This window comes from Gnatocerus cornutus, chromosome 5 (assembly GCF_029298725.1).
Source record: "Gnatocerus cornutus isolate USDA-ARS CGAHR chromosome 5, icGnaCorn1.1, whole genome shotgun sequence".
Taxonomy (NCBI): domain Eukaryota; kingdom Metazoa; phylum Arthropoda; class Insecta; order Coleoptera; family Tenebrionidae; genus Gnatocerus; species Gnatocerus cornutus.
This window is the reverse complement of record NC_142237.1, coordinates 17,657,529-17,675,259: the sequence shown is the minus strand read 5'-3', so window position 1 is coordinate 17,675,259 and position 17,731 is coordinate 17,657,529. Positions and strand designations below refer to the sequence as shown.

The following is a 17,731-nucleotide window of genomic DNA, read 5'->3' as shown; positions in this document are numbered from 1 at the left end:
ACAGAAATTCTGATTCTAGAAACATTTATAAACACCTTGTACTACCACCAGTTGATATCATCGAAGTAACTACCAGAGAATAAATTATCAGTTTTCATTTTTTGCTTTTATGAAATCGTTTCAACTAATTACGAAGTAGAAATTTATAGCAAAACCTCCATAATAAATCGATAATTGCGAATTGTTATTTTTATGTACACTTTTCGATACATTTCTCGTAAAAAAGTAATAACAAGTGACTTTCAGCTACTCGATTAGTTCTTTGGATTAAGTTCAAAGGTCAAGGTGTTTTAACACAGACTTTAAATACATCTAGAATATTTATTGTAGATGATTTTTCAAACAATCCATCTATTTATTACATCTTAATGGCACTTAACACGATAAGTTATGATACATTATATAACATATCTACATTTCGATTGTATTTGCGTAACACTTTAAGACTAGCACTATTAACAATACTAATATACAGAGTATATTAGCTCTTTTGGTTATGTCATGTCATGTATAATGGGATACAGCTTAGTAGTAGGTGCCTACAATTACAAAGCACAAAAATATATTAACATAGACTTTGGAAGCTTCTTAGCGAGCGTGATTCTTGCAGAAAGGACGTCCTCCTTTGGCGAAAAAGCTCTGTCCTTCCAAATTCTTCTTGCACATCTACGAACAAAAATTTAACTTTTTTGTATCGATACCGAGTTAAACTTACCGTGCAATTGAAGCATTGACTGTGGTAATTGTTGTTCAAAGCTTCCACCCAACGATCGCCGGCTTCGACCGGAAAGCCGCAAGCGAAACACTTGGTAGTGAAGAGTTCGTTCCAGTCTACAAAAAACACTGACAAACTGCCTAAAAATCAAAATTGATACTTACCAGTTTCGCAGTACGGATTACCATCCTCCAAAAAGAACGGAGAGTTTCCGAACAGCTTCGAACAGTAGAAGCAGCTGAAGCACTCAGGATGGAAGTTCTTTCCAATGGCTTTCAAGCAATCCTGCAACTTTCTGTTAGATCAAACCTCCAAACTTCGAAACATTACCCCTTTGACTTTAGAATTGCACTTGGCGCAGTTGGGAGCCAAGTACTGCTCGAAGCAGTACTCGCAATACAACTGACCTTGTTCTTCTACAAAGCCAAGGTCTTGAAGAGGGCGTCTACACGAGGGTGTCGTGCAGATGAAGTGATCAGGACACCAAATCTTGCCGAGAGCGGTAATGAAAGGTCCCCTAGCAATCACACGTTATGATGGTGTTAGCGTTGGGTTTCTTCAGTTACCTGACAATCTGTGTTTGACACTGACAACACAAAGGGGTTTGCGTGTTTGCATCTGGTACTGTTATTAGTGCACCATTCTCAGGCTTGTTAGCAAATGTTAAGTTATCTGGCAAATCTAAATCAACCTCTGGTCGGTGCTGGTGAAACTCTTTGCTACTTTGCGGTTTGGAAATTTCGGAATACAAGGCGGAAGCTCGAGGGTTTGGGTTACTGCACATCTCAGACAAAAACTTGTCTCTTGACATGTCGTTTTGGGTGTTTTTAGAACTGGAGGAAGAATGAGAGGAGTAATCTGAACGCGGAGAAGATCCTTTAGAATCCAATTGCGGGGACGTGGATAGAGGTATCGTGATATTAACTTGGTTGTAAGTTGGAGTGTTATTCTCTCCAATTTGCAAGTAAATCGAACTACGCTTGTTTTCCTTGTTAGCTAAAGAGTTAAGTTCTAAAAATAAAGGCAAAATCACATCAAAGGCAGTAAAATTAGTCGCCACAGAAACCACACAAAACCTTGTACCTGATCTGACTGTGACAAGACGCGCAAAGTGGTACTCTTGTTCCTGCAAGAGCGGCGGTGTTAAGAACACCGCGGCCACGTTTCGGTGCAACACCTACAGCCCCAGCTTGACGGCCACCACTGGCTCCCGAACCTGCACCTGCATTGGGAACGGGAATATTGGACCTAGTTACATTTTGGTCAGGTTTCTTTGCAGAACCCGAAGGCGCAGGGACGTGTCTAATTGGTGAAGATAAAGACGGAGAAGGAACGTGCTTTGTTGGAGGTTGCTGAGTTGGTTTAATAGGTTGTGTAGGTCTAGGAAGCTGCGGTACTTGAAGAGGAGGAGCAGGTTGCGCTAGATTAGGTTTGAGGAACGGAGACGTGATAGGTTGTGGGTTAGTCACATGTAAACCTTGCAGGGCTTGTTGATCAATGCTGGAAGTCCTCACATCTCGAAATGGATGCTTAGTGGTGCTCACATTCTTTTCGATCTGTACAAGCTTAGATTTTTGCGTGTGCTCGAACTCTTCAGTTACTGTTTTTTTGCGTTGAATTTGTAGAGCTCCTACGTTTTCGACGCTCCTAGACTGAGATTTTTTCATTTGTTCCAATTGGTCTAAATGAGACTGCTCTTGGATCGCTGTGGTCATGGTAGTACCACCAACTTGTCGAGCCATAACTTGTGCCCTAGCAGCATCCTCGACATTCCTACTTTCTTTCATCACGCATTGCAAGTTCTGACTTTGTGCGTCAACGACCGCACTTTGAGTCTGGACACTCGAGGTGTAAATCTGCGGAACACTTCTTCTTTCCACGCTCATTTTTTCTTGATACTGAGGAATATAACTACCCAAACTTTTCTTCGCCGCTTCTACGCGACTATCTCTTGGAGTAGGTAAAGGTTGGTTGGATCTCAAAGGATTTGGAGGAGGTCCCGGAGCTGGAGACTTGGGTCTAGCAGCGGATGCAGCCTTTGAAGGAAAAGGAGAAGTGCTTCGTTCTGGACACGGACTTGGAGATCTCGAGACTGCAGGACTTGTAGGATCCAAGAGATTAATCGTTGGCGCTTGGTAGTGTTGCGCTACCAAGTTAGCTTGATAATAAGGAAGAGTCGGAGGAGGTTTGTTAATCATGCTAGGAGTAATCGGTCGTGGACGTGGTGAAAATGTTGAACTTGGAGGTCGCTCTTCACAAACTGGTTTAAAGGATTGTTCAGGAGATAAATTGTTTTCTCCTGGTTGTATGGTGATGATCGGTTTAGTTTGGAATTCTCTAGGAGGTTTGGGGGGCGGGGGCAAAACCACTTTTTGTTGCTGTCGCGCCTTGGCAGCTTCCATCTTTTCCATCAACATCAAATCTGCTTCGGCGTTTTCCGAGAGATTCACTTGGTACCGTGGAAGTTTGTCAGGCTTGTGAAGAGCTTCAGTAACAGGTAGAGGTTTCCTCAACACGATCTGCTCGGCTTGCTTTTCAATTTTCTTTGTCTCTTCATGGAGTTTTTCGTGTTTTTTGGACTCCTCAGTTACTGTTTCTGTGACACTTTCAGTGCTCTGACCAGACCGTGAAATTTTAACACTCGGAGTTTGGGATCTGTCACCGTAAATTATGGGAGGTGTAGTTGAAACCTCGATCGAAAACTGCGAATGTTCTGATTTGTTCTCGAAAGAACAACTGAAACCTTTAAAGAGTGGATACATCCCTATCGGCTGTTCTTCAGCGTTTTCCACTGACTCTTCCACGGTACTTTCGGACTTATGTTTTTCAATAGTCTTGGAAGATGACGTCTTTACATCAAGTTCCTTTTCTTCTTTCTTATCGTGGATGACCACAGGGAAAGGCTTCGGCGCCTGTGGTTTGTCCACCAAAGGCTTCTGAAACGACGCCGGGAGCGCAGTTGGTTTCATCGGCTTCTGTAGGTTCTTTTTCTCTATGTACTCATGTGTAGTTTCTTTGGTTTTGTCACCAAGTTTTACACTTTCTAAAATCATCGGTGAGTACGGTCGATCACTTGCAGTTGTTAAAGCGTCTCTCATTGATAATTTCGACTGTGGTTTAGGAAGGTCTTTAAGAAACTCGTCTGCCGGATTTTTCTTTTTCTTAACCGGTGCACCCACTGGTGTAAAAGGTCGCTCCGGTGCTGTCTGCAGAGCCTTAACAAACATACTATCTGGTTTCTCAGGTTTTGGTTCTTTCGGCTCTATAATCAGAGGATGCTCGGGTGGGAAATAAGGGACGGTTTCTTCTGGAAGTGGTACCGCATCTAGGGTACTATAAGGTGTGGTGAAAGGTTCCGAAGGAGCGATCGCCAGAGCTGAAGCCAATGCACTTGAAGAAAACTTTTTCGGAATTTGAGTAAACGGATCTGAGTCTGGGATGGTTCTCAATGCTTGTACCATTTGGGATTCCCATTTTTGCGGTACTACGTTTTCAACTTGACTCTTTAACTGACATTCAATGGTGTTGGGTGTAAAATCTGTTAGTCTTCTGAGCTCGCTCGAATCCTTTCTTTGGCACGATCCTTTCCTCTGACAAGATTCTTTCAAAGAACACACAGACGCACTTGGGGTGACCCCAGTGACAATATCCACGTTAAGTGGAGGCGGAGATTTTGGTCTGTTTTTTAAGACACTTTCAACAAGTCTCTGAGTCTCCAGAGTTTCAGAAATAATCTCAACACTTCTTCGCCCTGTTAGTTCGGACACTTCCTGAGAGCACACTGATAATTTTGGTTCTTGGAACTGAGCCATTATTTCAATTTGACCAAGTTCTATGTCTTCTTCTTCGTCTTCTTGTTGTTTGATAGGTTTAGGGATAACTTTTAGGTGACTAGAGGGTGGAACGTAAAGAGGACAAGCCGTGGGAACTTCGGGTTCTTCAGGCGGAGGCGGCCACACAAAATTCACACTACGATCTTTTAGTCAACATGATGAGATTAGACAGAGAGTGATAAAAGACCACACAGGTAAAAAAGAAAAAAGAAAAAATTAGCAAGCGCCAAGCAAATTTGTTATCTTTCATCTTGTGGTGCCTGTAAGACAGTATAACTAGAAAAATATCAAGAAAACCCCAAGTAGGATGCAAAAATAACGAAAAATACATTTTAGAGAAAGTTATATCTAAAGTATCAAGGAACATTGATTAACTAAGTTTCTACAAAGCTAAGTACAAAGCTTGCGGAGGCTATTGTTCTAACAGAGGGAAAAAGGACGAGGTTTCGGATTAAAAGACTTATAATCTGTAAAGAAGAGTGAAAAAATTAAACGAGTGAAGAACAAAGTAACAATCACAACACATGACAGGGAGGGAGATTTCTTGATACCACAAAGTTACACCAATTACAAGCCACCCAAGATTAGCACCCAAAGTCAAAATAAGCGCACTGCAGCTGCTGTACCTTTAAACACGGAACCGACTGGTTTAGCAGGAAGGCGTCCTAATCAGAAATAACTAGTTTCTTATTTGGCTTCAGGGCGACTGTTTTAAGTTCTAATAAGAACAATACGTACCAGCCGACGATGCTGGACTGAAAGATGGCGCAGGTGCTGGCACTACTGGAGACAACGGAGCAATTACCGGAGCTGCGGTTCTTGGTAAAGTGTTAAAACCTTGCGATGGAGCGCTGACGCTTGAAAATGGTTTGGGAGTTGTCGAGTAGTTCCCGGCCTAAAAATCAAACAATTAGAAATAGTTTCAAGGTAGTTAAAAGTCGGAGTTAGTTAGTCCTTACCTTGATGTATTTGTTGAATGAAAGAGGGGTGCTGTTATTGTAAAAATTATTGGGTTTGTTACTGTTATAGTCTGGTGTTATATTTAGATTTTGCAAAGGTGTTGAAATATCTTCCTTCCTGTCCTGTGAAGGCTAAAACGACGTGCATGCAGACAACACAACATTGAGTTACCGCGAGGTCAAACGAGATTTACCTGGAAGGGTTGGGCCAAGTTGGTTTTTGGAGACAATGGAGATGGTGATGGGAGAGAGTGACTTGCTAAGGCTGAAGAGATGGCACTCGCGGGGGCCTTACCACCACTAAGAAAAAAAAGTTTTTATCCGTGGCGGAGATTAGTGAATGAACTTACGGTGGTACTGTTACTGGCACCAAATTCGGAGCCGGAGGATTGCTTCGTGCAGCTAGTTTCGCGTGGACGTCACAGTATAGTTTGTTATTGATGTTATAATATCTGCAAGTAAAGTTTAGTACCAGTTGTGATGGTGATTCGTGGTACTGACCCAACGTTCTTTAAAGAGGATCCACAAGTGGAGCACTTGAAGCACTCAACGTGTAAGTTTTTGTCCTTGATGCGAACAAAGACTCCGCTGTAAGAAGTAATAAAAACATAAAAGATTGTTAGGATTAGGGTAGTTTTTACACCCCAGTGTTAATGCAGAATTGACTAAGAGGAAATACTAAGTTGAGAGTCATGCATGGACTAACCATAACATAAGTGCATAGATTCTCGAAGTGTCTACAATAAAGGGTATCGAACAAAACAACATCGATCCAACATCAAAGTCGGACTTACACGATGACCCTTTCGCATTCGCTGCACTTAGTGACTCCCTCCTGATTAGGGTTATATGAATTTGGGTAATTCCCCAATCGACTGCTTAGCCGACTGTGGTCGTCTAGCGGAGTGTTAGATCTCGGCGATGTCACTTGGCGCCCGCCAACGTATAAATCGGATCGAGGGCTTACTGTTAAGCACAAGAAAACAAAAATCCGTCAAAACATGGCCGACTACAGAAACAAGCAACCTTTCGTTACGCCGCCGCCACCACCTGCAAACTTGCTTACTTACACAATTAAACGCTCACAGTCTGCGCAAATGTTTTGGCCTGGAGGAAGTTGTGGTTTCTCCGATTGGGGACGGTCTATGGGGGCAGAAACGTGGCGCAAACCGGTAATTGCTGATGGGGCTACTGTGGTCTCTGGCTCTGGTTGGGGAAGATTAATACGAGCACGATAACAGTGGAATTAATTTAAATAAGATTACATAAACTAGTACCCTGTTTAAATTAACTCCAAAAACTTTGATCAAAATCATAGTTTTAGTACCTGGTTCTGGTGTTTTGGGCTCGCTCTCAGCCTCCTGGAGCATACGATAAACGGCGCTGTTAGTGTGATCATATGACTTTTCGTTTTTCTTAAAATTAACTCTGAAAACGTAAAATTATGAGCAATAAAAATTAGCTAAACTGTGGTTATATAACTGTTGGCACAGTACCAAACTAGTTTTCACTTTAGAAATGAAGAAATCACAATAGATACGTAAAGTAAATAATGCAAATAAATGTGACGTATAAACTATTTTTAGTAACCCTGATACTTAACATGACTTTAAATTTAGTAATTTGGCAAGGAACAAGTTCTGGAAGGAAATGGATACGTGTTGTTTTGTACGACATACCCTAAGGCTCCCGTCGACAAAACTTCCGTCTGTGCAGACAAAGTTTCAGCTATGCTCTGCTCAGAGTACAATTTCAAAGGAGAGTTGTACTGATTATTGACTAACTTTGGTCCACCATTCACAGCACCATTCAACTATAAGAAAAATGTTAAAAGCAAGACGCCACAACCGCATCCATACCTGTGGACTGAAAGGTTTAGCTGAGAGATTATGTCCAGTTCCGATGCTCCCAATATTTTCGCTTTTGTTAGCAGCCAAAGACGTCTTAGTGACAGTGCCCGATGTTGAGTGCCCTGTGGGTATAACTGCAGGTTTCCAAACAGATCCTCCTCTATAAAAATCACGATTTGGGCAATTGATCAATAATGCAATCAAGGCTGCGGGTCTATTTTTTACCTTTGAACAGTCACTTCAAATGAAGGCCCAGCTCGAATTATCACATCTTGAGCATCTTTGTGCCTCAGATTGAACACATCAGTTGTGTTGATTTTGATTACGGAATCACCAGCTATTAGTCCAGCTCGTTCTGCAGGGGAGCCACCGTTCACCTGGAAAAATGATAGTCAAAACGTCAGCCTTCAAAATGGACATCAACTCATACAACAAGTTATACAAGCTATTACAAGAATTTTGCCAAAGTGAGGATGTGACCGGAGACGAATTCATCGAAAATAAGCTGATAACACAGGCGCTACCTTTAACGGAAGAAGAAATAGAAAAGTTCGTTTTAATTATCACGCACAGAAGATTCTTGGACGCTATCAAAAATAACGTGGTCTCACACTACAATCTGAGAAATTACAAAGACGTCAGGATGATGATGGTCATTTTCGTCCTCATGTTTGCTTGCGATCAAGATCCGAAGAAATTATACGCGTTGTTGAAGGAAGTCAAGTGTGCCTTCAAGATCAAACTGTTGCAGTACTTTTGGAACGAAGACAATCTCGTTCAAACGGCGTTAACAGGATGCCAGTTCTTCGAAGACGACTACGTAGTCAACCAGGTCATAAACCCACTGCTCAACAACAAAGATCTCTTTGAAACCGTGGATGAACTCCTCTATAAAGACAAAATGTTGAAACGCGCCCCGAAAGCTCCAACAGTCCCAGATGTGCTCACAATTTTCCAAAGAAAAAAACCAACACCAATTGTACCTTTAAACACGCCAGTTGAAACGATGACGTTCCAAGCACAAGATATTCCGAGAACTCTCTATGTGCCTGACGGCATCGAAAGAAGACTCATGGGTGAGTTCGAGAAGAATCACTTGAAAGCTCAGAAGTTGTTAGCACGTGCTAAAGCTTTGAATAAGAACTACTGTAAACCGAGGCGACAAGCTGTTCCCGTGGAGGCTCCTCCACCTATTTTTAAAGCCAAGAAAGCTCCGAAAGTAAGAAATAGTGTTAGTATCAAAGGAAATGTCGCTACGGTGCTCCGAGAAGCCAGTCGTTGCGTCAAAGAACAAGAAGAGGAGATTAAACACATCGAGGCTCTAATGAAAGGAAGCTCAACTTTGGATAAGTACAAAGAACTAGAGAACACAGTGCGTCAACTTGAAGAACAGAAATCACTAGAAGAGATTGAGCGTAAACACTTGGAAGGCTTGTTAACCTTTGAGGATGCGATTCTAGCTAAGAAGAAACTCGTGGAGTGCAACAAAGAACGCTTCAAACAGTTCATGGAACAACGCGAGAGTTTCTTGCGACAGATCCAAGACTGGAGAAACGCCGAAGAAGAAAGAATTAAACTGATGGTGAAAAAGGGACAAGAAATCGAACGCAATGCTAAAGAATCCGAAAAAAGACACAAAAAAGAAATCAAAACTCAAGTGAACCAGTTCAAAGAGCAAACCAAGAAGATGTTACAAGCAGCGTATGAAAAACAACAGGACGAACTTGCAAAGAAAGTTAAATTAATTGAAGAGATTCGAACTTTGCACCACTTAAAGTCGCTCAATCGTAAGGAGTTCGATCCCACAGAAAGCTCAAATTTCGGTCTTTTGTGTCAGATGTCCATAGCCGATCTGCAGTCGGAGTTGTCACGGATGAAGTTGAAAATGGAGCGCGAATTGGAGGAAAAACGAAGGTGTATTCAGAATTATAGAGAGAAACAAAGGCGAATGGTTGAGAATGTGAAGAATTTCGTTACGCAAGTTCGAATGTCAAAGCCGAAACGGACGGTGCCAATTCGTCCAACGAAATTAGTACAAAGTCCTGAACTAGATAAGTTGAGGAGGCAGTTGGAGGATGCAAGGGAGCTGAGGAAGAAGCAACCGGGAGCTGGGGGGGTGGTGTGTCCTTCTGTACAGAGATATTTGGAGGGATTTTGATTTTTTGCAAAATTTTAAAATATTTATACTGAATCTGAAGGTGGAGTTGAATGATCTTAGACTCGATAAAATATTTATTTATTCTTTTTGTGACATCTTATATTACTGCATAGCTTTCACGAAGCTTCTCCATGAATCATCATCCTTTTTTCCAAAGTTCAAAGACACATTAGTCACATTTTGTATTAAATTTACCGAAGATAAAAGTGTTGATGAGTAAAAAGAAAGTTGGGCCACACGCGTTTTGAGATTATTACTAAGAGGTTCTTAAAGTAGGTCCCACAATACGAAGGAAGGAAGAAAATGAGTTCCATATTTACACAATTGTATTTACCTTGAAAAAGTTACGCCTCAACAAGAATTTAGATATGTTATCGCTGAACCTATTAAAAAGACACGAACTAAAGTAAATACGCCATTGTAAAAGTTCAGTGAATTATTCAAATGTGAGTCAAGAAACGAACGGTGATAATGTAGGGGGCAGGTGGAACCTATGAATATATTCAAGTTAAAAAAATCCTCTTGGCAAGCCACAAAGAAACATATCAAGCGCATCCAATGGTTTATTTAAATAAATCTGAAATGGTTACAGTTTATACAGCTATGGTTTTGTCGATAACAAATTAATTATTAATGACGTTGATAAAAAACGCGTCAGCGTCGCCGCTAATTTTGGGCTTTTATGGTCAACAGTCCGTGGTAACTCATTTATCAACATTTTTAGAATTTTATTGGTTATTAAATTTCCATTACTTTTTTTGACAAACACATAAATACTCTTCATTGAAGGAATTTAAGCGGCTCAAGATCGGCCCACTCTCATAAAAGCGTCTTTGAATATCACGTTACATAGATAATAACTCATGTGTGATCACGAAATTGGTTCCAGACGTTGGATTAATCACTGATAGAAATGAAGTCAGCCACAAGAAATATCTTCACTTTTAAGTAACGTTACCGGTCTAACCCACAAATCTTTGGAAACCGCAAACATTTGCAGAATGAATCAGTTCGCTAAATATAACCATATTTGACCCATGCAGAAATCGATAATAATTCGCGCGGCGCCACGGAATTGTCAAATTATCATTAGAAAAACTGCGCACCAAGTAAACAAAATGGGTTCGTTGTTGTTTATGACTTGTTGCATTGTTTGCATTTTTGTAGTCTTGCTCGTCTGCACTTTTTGTTTTATAAAACCTTGTCTGGACGGAAACCCATTTACCTTCGAAATATTTACGATAAGTGCAACAAAAACGAGAAACCTGCAACATTCCTGCGAACAATAACGAACGGGCAGAGCGATATTTATTAAATATTTACAGATTGTTACTCTAGTGCACTTTTTTCGCTGTCAAGAAGCAGAAGCCGCAGACCATGAACGGAAATCCGGTAGACTATCTTTCTTAGAAGAAAAAAACTGCAATTTCCCGCACTGGGATAAGCAACGAAATTAATTGCATAATAATACCGTGGTTCTATTGAAATTGCGAGATGACATAAATGATCCTGTTTCCGGTGCGTTTATCGACGTGGTTACCCTCTTTCATCTTCTTCATAGCCACAATTATTTTTTGGCACAGGAAATACAAGTAGAGTACCCGATATATTAATGTTAATTGTTGTACTAACTGAGTTACTCATCGGGACAAATTTAACTCAGTTTATGAAAATTTCACGATGTATTTTTGCATCCACCCACCAGTTTCGAGGCTGAAATTGCTAAGCAACACGAAATTATTTGCTACATAAACAAAACGATGTCAGCGTGGACAAATAGTCCCATTCCAGGGATTTCAGGACACATTGATGGCCGCCAAATATTGATTTGATGATAAATTTCGTATTTCATAGATTGAATCAATGAATTTTTGTATTTACACGGAAAATGTTATCAACTGTGAATGTGCAAACATTTTTATTTTCTGTTTTAAATGTTCCATTGTAGAAAACGCCCACAGTCCAATATTTTAATGCACCGTATTAATTGCTATTATTATTACATTATTAGTATTATTACAGATGTAAAGGCCATAAAAATTTCCCACTCAATTGCGGCGAGTTTATCAGTAGATTTAATACGAATTAAGTTTAAAGCAATAAAAATACGAAAATGATTAAAAAAAACACCTGTATCGGGGTATTTAGATTCATTTGTATGAATTCGATATCAAAAACCTTGCTGTAACCCAAAAATAATCATGAAAGTTCTTTAGCGTGAGAACTTAATTTAGTAAAACCTGACAATAGTGAAGACTTGTCGAAAATTTCGTATAAAAAGTGTGAATGGTCTTAGATTGTAAGTGTTAATTCGTCTTCTGTTTGAATATTCATAAAAGTTGTATCTTCACATTCACATTATCACTTTTTATGTAAAAGGATCTGAGTTGGTTGTTGCAAATTTTATGGACTCTAAACTGCTACACTTAAATGCGGCGTCAAACTGCCAAGTATATTTAGCTCAAGTGTAAGTACTTTTCCCTCTTTAACGCTCTCCGGTCCTCCTCCAGGAAATCACGACACCCTTTCGCCATCCACATAGCTTGTCTGACCTAGTGCTCATTGGATTCAGTTCGGTGTCAAGTTACCATGTCGTGGGAGCGTGTTGTCGGTGATGGTTGCCAAAAACTCAAAATTAGAGTGGATCTGCTGGCGCTCCACTGCAGAAGTGTGCCGATAACGCAGCCGGCCAGCGGCTATTCAGTTCTTGTGTGCACACGGCACTTTCGCCGTATGATTTTGAAACACTGGCACTGGTAGATTTATAAATAGCGAATCGCAGACGGTGGAGGAGACGCCCGGGATGGGACGCTGCTGTTTTGCATGTTAACGCCTTGCGAATGAGGCTGACACATTGAAGATAATCAGGTTTAAAGTGAAAAAATTTTAATCGATGCATCCGGGACTAAAGTAGACGATGATGGGGTCTTGAAGGCATGAGACGAAGGTTAAAAAGGTGCTAATTCCATCTTGATCCAGGAAATGCATAATACTTTGTCTAAAATCGTACCGATGCGTCATTGTTTAAATTATCAGTTAGAGCTATATAAGGTGCTATAAAGTCGGCAGTAAAATGGTATATCGGCTTTATGTTGCTTATAAAACAAATGGTTGCACCTGAACTATTTTATTCATTTTTCTAATCTTTCAGGTGTCCATGGCCCATTTTGTTATTATAACTTAATCAATTACTGTAAAATTAAGTACTGAAATGTCTAAAAATTCAACTAGGAATTTCTTTCAACTGTACTGCTAGATATGACGTGGTGATCTAGCGTGAAATTTGCCTTCAGTAATAAGAAATTCAATGCAAATTTGTAAGATAGCAACGCAACGCTGAAAACAATTTCTATGTACAAGAAAGAAAATGTCAGATATTACAAAATTTATTAAAGAAATCGAACTTTGTAGGTTATTGTTCTCCGCTTCTTACAGAACCATCGTAATAAATTTTATGGTATTATTTTCTTTTCCAAGATTTGCAAATCTTATTCATGTATGCTAATCGGCTGTTTTTTCATTTCTCTACGTAGACAAACTTGTTATCAAATTCAAAGTAACTCTTTGAGTACACAAATAAAATTGGCCATATTTTCATATTATGGGAAATTCAGCGAGATCTGAATTCAGTGGTTTCAATGTGATCAAATTAATAAATTTTTAGAAGTTATGCAATGAAATATGAGAAAGTTATTTTATTTGACTTGCTTATTAATCGTGTCAAAATTCAAATTGATAGAGCAGAGACACATATTTTAGAAATTTCCATTTTTTGAAAGAGAAGAGATTTTAACGTTTTCAATTAATTGCTGTAATGTTAGTACATAGTTCAAAAACCATGAATGGTACTTACTTCTAACTATTTAATAGCTGTGCCATTTTTCCAAATTAGGCGTTAAAACAAAAAATAAATTAGAACAACCCAGTTTTCAACTTATCTTATGTTTATCCATAATTATTGTGCCAGTTCTGAAGCTGTTGCAATTGGATTTGGGGACATTACTATCTTTGGCCTGTTTATTAATTATTGTGGCAAAGTGCAAAAATATTCTTAAAAACATTAAATTATTATCAATTAAAATGATACCCGATATCTTGTACATAATAATTTGAAATGAAATTCTAATTTATTATTAACTACATATTTAATTATACGTTGCAATGAGACTTGTGACGAAACTCGAATTCAGTGGTTTCAATGTGATCGAACTAATTACAAATTCCAATAAAGTAGATTTTTATAAGTTGGTAATCAACATCTTAATAGATCTGTATTTCCATTCACAGCAAATTTATTGCTTTCTAATGTAAACTACCTGAATCTATAAATTCGCCATAACAAGACAATTCAGATTTCGAACTAGTCTACAACATTCAAGCTTTCCATTGTTTTATTACCACAAAAAATCGAACAACGAGGATTCAGCACGTAGGATGTGCCCAGTATGAAGCAATTTACCAAGAAAAAGAGTGCAACAACAACCTGTAGATAATTGAAACCCAGTCCGTCCATTCTTCGACAGTCGTCACTGCGACAAAAAATGGCAACTAATTGTTTCACTGTTATTTATGGGTTAGATAGCATGTTGAGGGGTATAATATCTACACGACTGAATCTCGCAGGTATCTTGGGTATTTAAACAGCTGCAGGTGGTTGAACAACCGGAATACTGGACTATTTATGTGGTTATTAACAATTCCAGCAACATCTGCCAAGGATATTCCTGCTCTTGAAGTGCAGCGAGCGTTCGATGCTGCGTGGCTGAAATGGGTGAACGAGGTAAATTGACATTGGAAGACCTTGTGGATTTTATTCAAAAATTAGCACGCGGATAAAATTTAACGGTACAGTAGCACCGCTTTTCCCGCTCGAGAAATTAATCAGTTCTCTTCTCACACGTGCGTACAAACAATAGTACAATAAATCTTAGACTCTATTCTATTAATTATTAAGCATGTTATACGGATTTATTTCAAATGTTTTCTTTGGCCGCGATACTACTTCCTGTTGCGTGATAATGACTTTATTTCTGTTCCGCTATTTTTTTAAATCTCATTGACTTTGATCCTTGTTTTTCGTCTTCGCTCCAGAAGCAATTAAAACGAGTTGATGTTGGCGTTGACCTAATATGCACTAATCTACATGAGATTTGTGATTGCATCAGAGACAATTAATAATAATTTCCGACGAGACTGTTGTCACAACTTAATCAGATTTGTTTAACGAGTTATTTTTCTGCAATCGTATCTATTTTAGAAACGGTGTGCAAAACCTTGATGAGGAGGAGCAAATAATGTAAACCAACATTGTTGGGGTTATTTTTAATTAGTTTACGTACGACCTGCTGAAAGAATGTGAAAAATACGGTTTTGTAAATAAACCAGATTACGCTTTGTAGTGCCGATCAACAGTTGTACCTAAGATAAAAATGAAAACTAATAGCGCATTACTGTTCTTCTACAACCATAAACGTTTAATTCCAATTCCGATGATATTAGAATGATTGGCTTCAACTAAATATAGTCGTTGCAAAATGCGTTTGTTGCATTGCGTTTCATTAAAAGTAGCAATAAATCACTGTTTATTCCTTCTGGAAAAACGAGGATCCTACTCTCCGGCTTTAACTCGAAAATTTCGTTTTCTTGGCCATTCTTTGATAAAATTTATATGAAACGCCAAAATTCTTGGCATAACACATCTTTTTTAAAATTTCATTTGTGGTCTGGGTGATGATTAATGTTTGTTTTAAGCAGCTATTTAAAAATGAATGAGCCATTAATAGTGGCTCCACTTGTTTATAAAAAATGTTATAGTGCTACAAACATCACGAAATTGACACTATAAGAATGGGCGGAGGTAGGTTTTCAGACAATGTGGGACAGTATAATTTCGTCTTTAGGGAAATATTTGTGCCAAATTACATAATTATAGGGTCAGAGACAAATTTTTGTTTTTAGGAGAAACACAGAAGCTTCCAACATTGCAAACTACAGTTTTGAATAAAATATTTAACATGCAAATCTACACAATTCTTATAATTCTGGTAGTTTGAACGCTATGACAATGAAATTTTGAAGGTTACTACTTTTAGCCTGCTTATTAATAGTGTTAAATTACAAAATTACAGAGAAGAAAAAACAATTTTTTTTAGAACCAAATCTAAATTTCCCATGGTTTGGTAAAAATTTACAATTACATATAACGAAATTTGTACAAGCTACTGTCTTATGAAGCAGAAGAGACAAATTTTACTTTAATTGATGTCAAAGAAGTAAAATTTTAAAATTGCTGACAGAAAGTGCTACATACTCCCCTTAACTAAGCCTATGTTTTTTATAGATTATAAATTGTTAATGTTAATTTTAACGTTCTATTGTTATCACTGAAACTTTATAATGACATGTTTATGTGTCATTGAACAGTTGACTAACTCATTTTTAATTTTACCTTGGATAAATACAATCAATTTGACTTTATTTAAGATTACACGTAACAGTTGATGTCATCTTAAGGCAAACCCAAAATTTTCATTAAATAAATACAATTTCTGAGAATTACTGATATCACGGCTGATTAGTAGGTACTTACTAAAAATGAACACAAGATTTTTTTTTAATTACATTCATATCTCCCCCTATAAAGATATAGATAATTTTATCTTATTCAAGTACCTGAATTCCCCATTACACAAATTTACTGGAAAATGCCTATCAATCCAGGAAAAAAATAATATTACCACATCACTCATTATTAAATTAATAATTAATTAGTAACACATGTTTTTAAAATTTGCACTCCCACGTGAATAATGCGTGCCTCACTTTATGTTAATTTTATCGCTAATTTCTTGAATCCGCTGCACAGTTGCATCGAGGAAGTTTTGATTGCTGCCTTGAATTTTATTGTTAGAAATACCTACGTGCATGAAGAACAATAACAAAACTGCGAAAATGGGCGATTAGACGGAATGCACTCACTTTATGCATTGTTCTGGAATTTTCTAATCATTTGCTGATTCAGCTGTTTCAATGAATTTTCCGGTAATTTCGTCGTAAAAATAGGCCAAACAATTGTTTAACTTTGAATTTCACGTGTAATTTGATCGTTTGCCAGTATTAATTGGCGTCAATTTTCCTGCTAAAGACGCCGTAAATCAGAGAAACTCGTTTTAAAAATCCCCAGCTTGAAGAAAACCGGACGTTTGGTGTTTATTGTGTGATGAGTGAGGTTGTCGGAAAAGGCACCAAATTCCCATTTGCACGAAATTTCAGTCAATCACGGTGATTTATCGTAATTACAGCGGTCATAAAATAAAAGTCATAGCGGCACAAGGTAGTGGAATGTCGTACCGAGTAAATTACATGTTATTAGTTATTACATTACACATTCAAAGACGAAATTCGGAGAAAGTGTCGGGATGCAGCAGTCCGGTTATTAAGAAGAAAAATTACGAGAAATTCCTTGTTCGTTGGGTCAGTAAGCCCATCGAACCACTAAATCATCCAAGATCGAATTACATTAAAACACGGCGAGTAAATAGGCCATTAATACCCTGACGCTGATCTAAAAATCTAAAAATACAAAAAGCTAAATTTACGCGCGTTTATGTAAGGCGACCGAATTTGCAACGCTTCGAAAATTTCTTAAATTTTTCTTACCTTTTGAACGACCAGTGGCGTGCCGAAATCTTTTCCTCCCTGTAATCTGAAGCCCAAATTGGGGGAACTTCCCTTGTCGAGACGCACAGTGATCAAAGAAGCCATGTTGCACTACTTATTTCCTAAATTTTTTTCTTGAAATTTTCACGTATTCGACCACTATCACTAAGAATTATTTACTTTTCGACCTCGCAGGAGTTTAAATGAAGTTTGTTGTAGAATTTGAAATAAGTGTAAGACGGTTCGTGGATCGTCGCGGCATTTCGCGGGGACAAAGTGGGGGGAATTATTAATAGTTGGTAGTAATGTTTATGTATTTCGCTCAATAAAGACCCTATTTGCGGATTTTTACCAAGAAATAATTCAAATGTCGTTTTCGTTTTATTTACAATTCTGATTTATGAACGGCTGAAATGATTCCGGGACAAAGAGCCAGGAAATTAAAAATAGGCCAGAGATAAGACAGCGACTAGGAAATGTTTATATCGCAAATATTTCTGTCCACGAAGTGAAAATTAACGACTCCTTTTCGTAAATGAGTAAAATTAAATATTCAT

At 38.4% G+C, this 17,731-nt stretch overlaps 2 protein-coding genes across 2 annotated transcripts; one reads left to right on the top strand and one right to left on the bottom strand.

Annotated features, from left to right (window-relative positions):
* Positions 1 to 307: 307 nt before the first annotated feature.
* On the bottom strand, positions 308 to 17,420 carry Zasp52 (Z band alternatively spliced PDZ-motif protein 52). The gene is made up of 22 exons (XM_088036972.1): positions 17,175 to 17,420; positions 7,583 to 7,734; positions 7,367 to 7,517; positions 7,187 to 7,320; positions 6,835 to 6,935; positions 6,580 to 6,713; positions 6,521 to 6,533; positions 6,302 to 6,473; positions 6,009 to 6,095; positions 5,858 to 5,959; positions 5,702 to 5,807; positions 5,508 to 5,639; positions 5,287 to 5,443; positions 5,161 to 5,213; positions 5,062 to 5,091; positions 4,952 to 5,015; positions 4,741 to 4,896; positions 1,799 to 4,691; positions 1,046 to 1,232; positions 880 to 1,000; positions 716 to 831; positions 308 to 666 (listed from the first exon to the last, which is right to left on the bottom strand). Exons 1-22 carry the CDS (start codon positions 17,277 to 17,279, stop codon positions 589 to 591), a joined length of 5,244 nt encoding a protein of 1,747 aa, XP_087893098.1. The 5' UTR covers positions 17,280 to 17,420; the 3' UTR covers positions 308 to 588.
* On the top strand, positions 7,743 to 10,463 carry LOC148175256 (cilia- and flagella-associated protein 99-like). The gene is made up of 6 exons (XM_088035437.1): positions 7,743 to 9,488; positions 9,556 to 9,731; positions 9,808 to 9,921; positions 9,993 to 10,076; positions 10,108 to 10,214; positions 10,369 to 10,463. The coding sequence occupies exons 1-6, from the start codon at positions 7,743 to 7,745 to the stop codon at positions 10,461 to 10,463; spliced, it is 2,322 nt and encodes a 773-aa protein (XP_087891563.1).
* Positions 17,421 to 17,731: the final 311 nt, after the last annotated feature.

Excerpts from the sequence above, each read along its gene's own strand:
- LOC148175256 (XM_088035437.1), top strand. The coding sequence starts at position 7,743 with ATGATAGTCAAAACGTCAGCCTTCAAAATGGACATCAACTCATACAAC. Across the intron at positions 9,489-9,555 it reads GGGGGGTGGTGTGTCCTTCT|GTGGAGTTGAATGATCTTAG; the intron begins GTACAGAGATAT and ends CTGAATCTGAAG. Across the intron at positions 9,732-9,807 it reads GAAGATAAAAGTGTTGATGA|GAAGGAAGAAAATGAGTTCC; the intron begins GTAAAAAGAAAG and ends CACAATACGAAG.
- Zasp52 (XM_088036972.1), bottom strand. The coding sequence starts at position 17,279 with ATGGCTTCTTTGATCACTGTGCGTCTCGACAAGGGAAGTTCCCCCAAT. Across the intron at positions 7,518-7,582 it reads TTTGAAGTGACTGTTCAAAG|AGGAGGATCTGTTTGGAAAC; the intron begins GTAAAAAATAGA and ends TGATTTTTATAG. Across the intron at positions 5,444-5,507 it reads CATTCAACAAATACATCAAG|GCCGGGAACTACTCGACAAC; the intron begins GTAAGGACTAAC and ends TTTGATTTTTAG.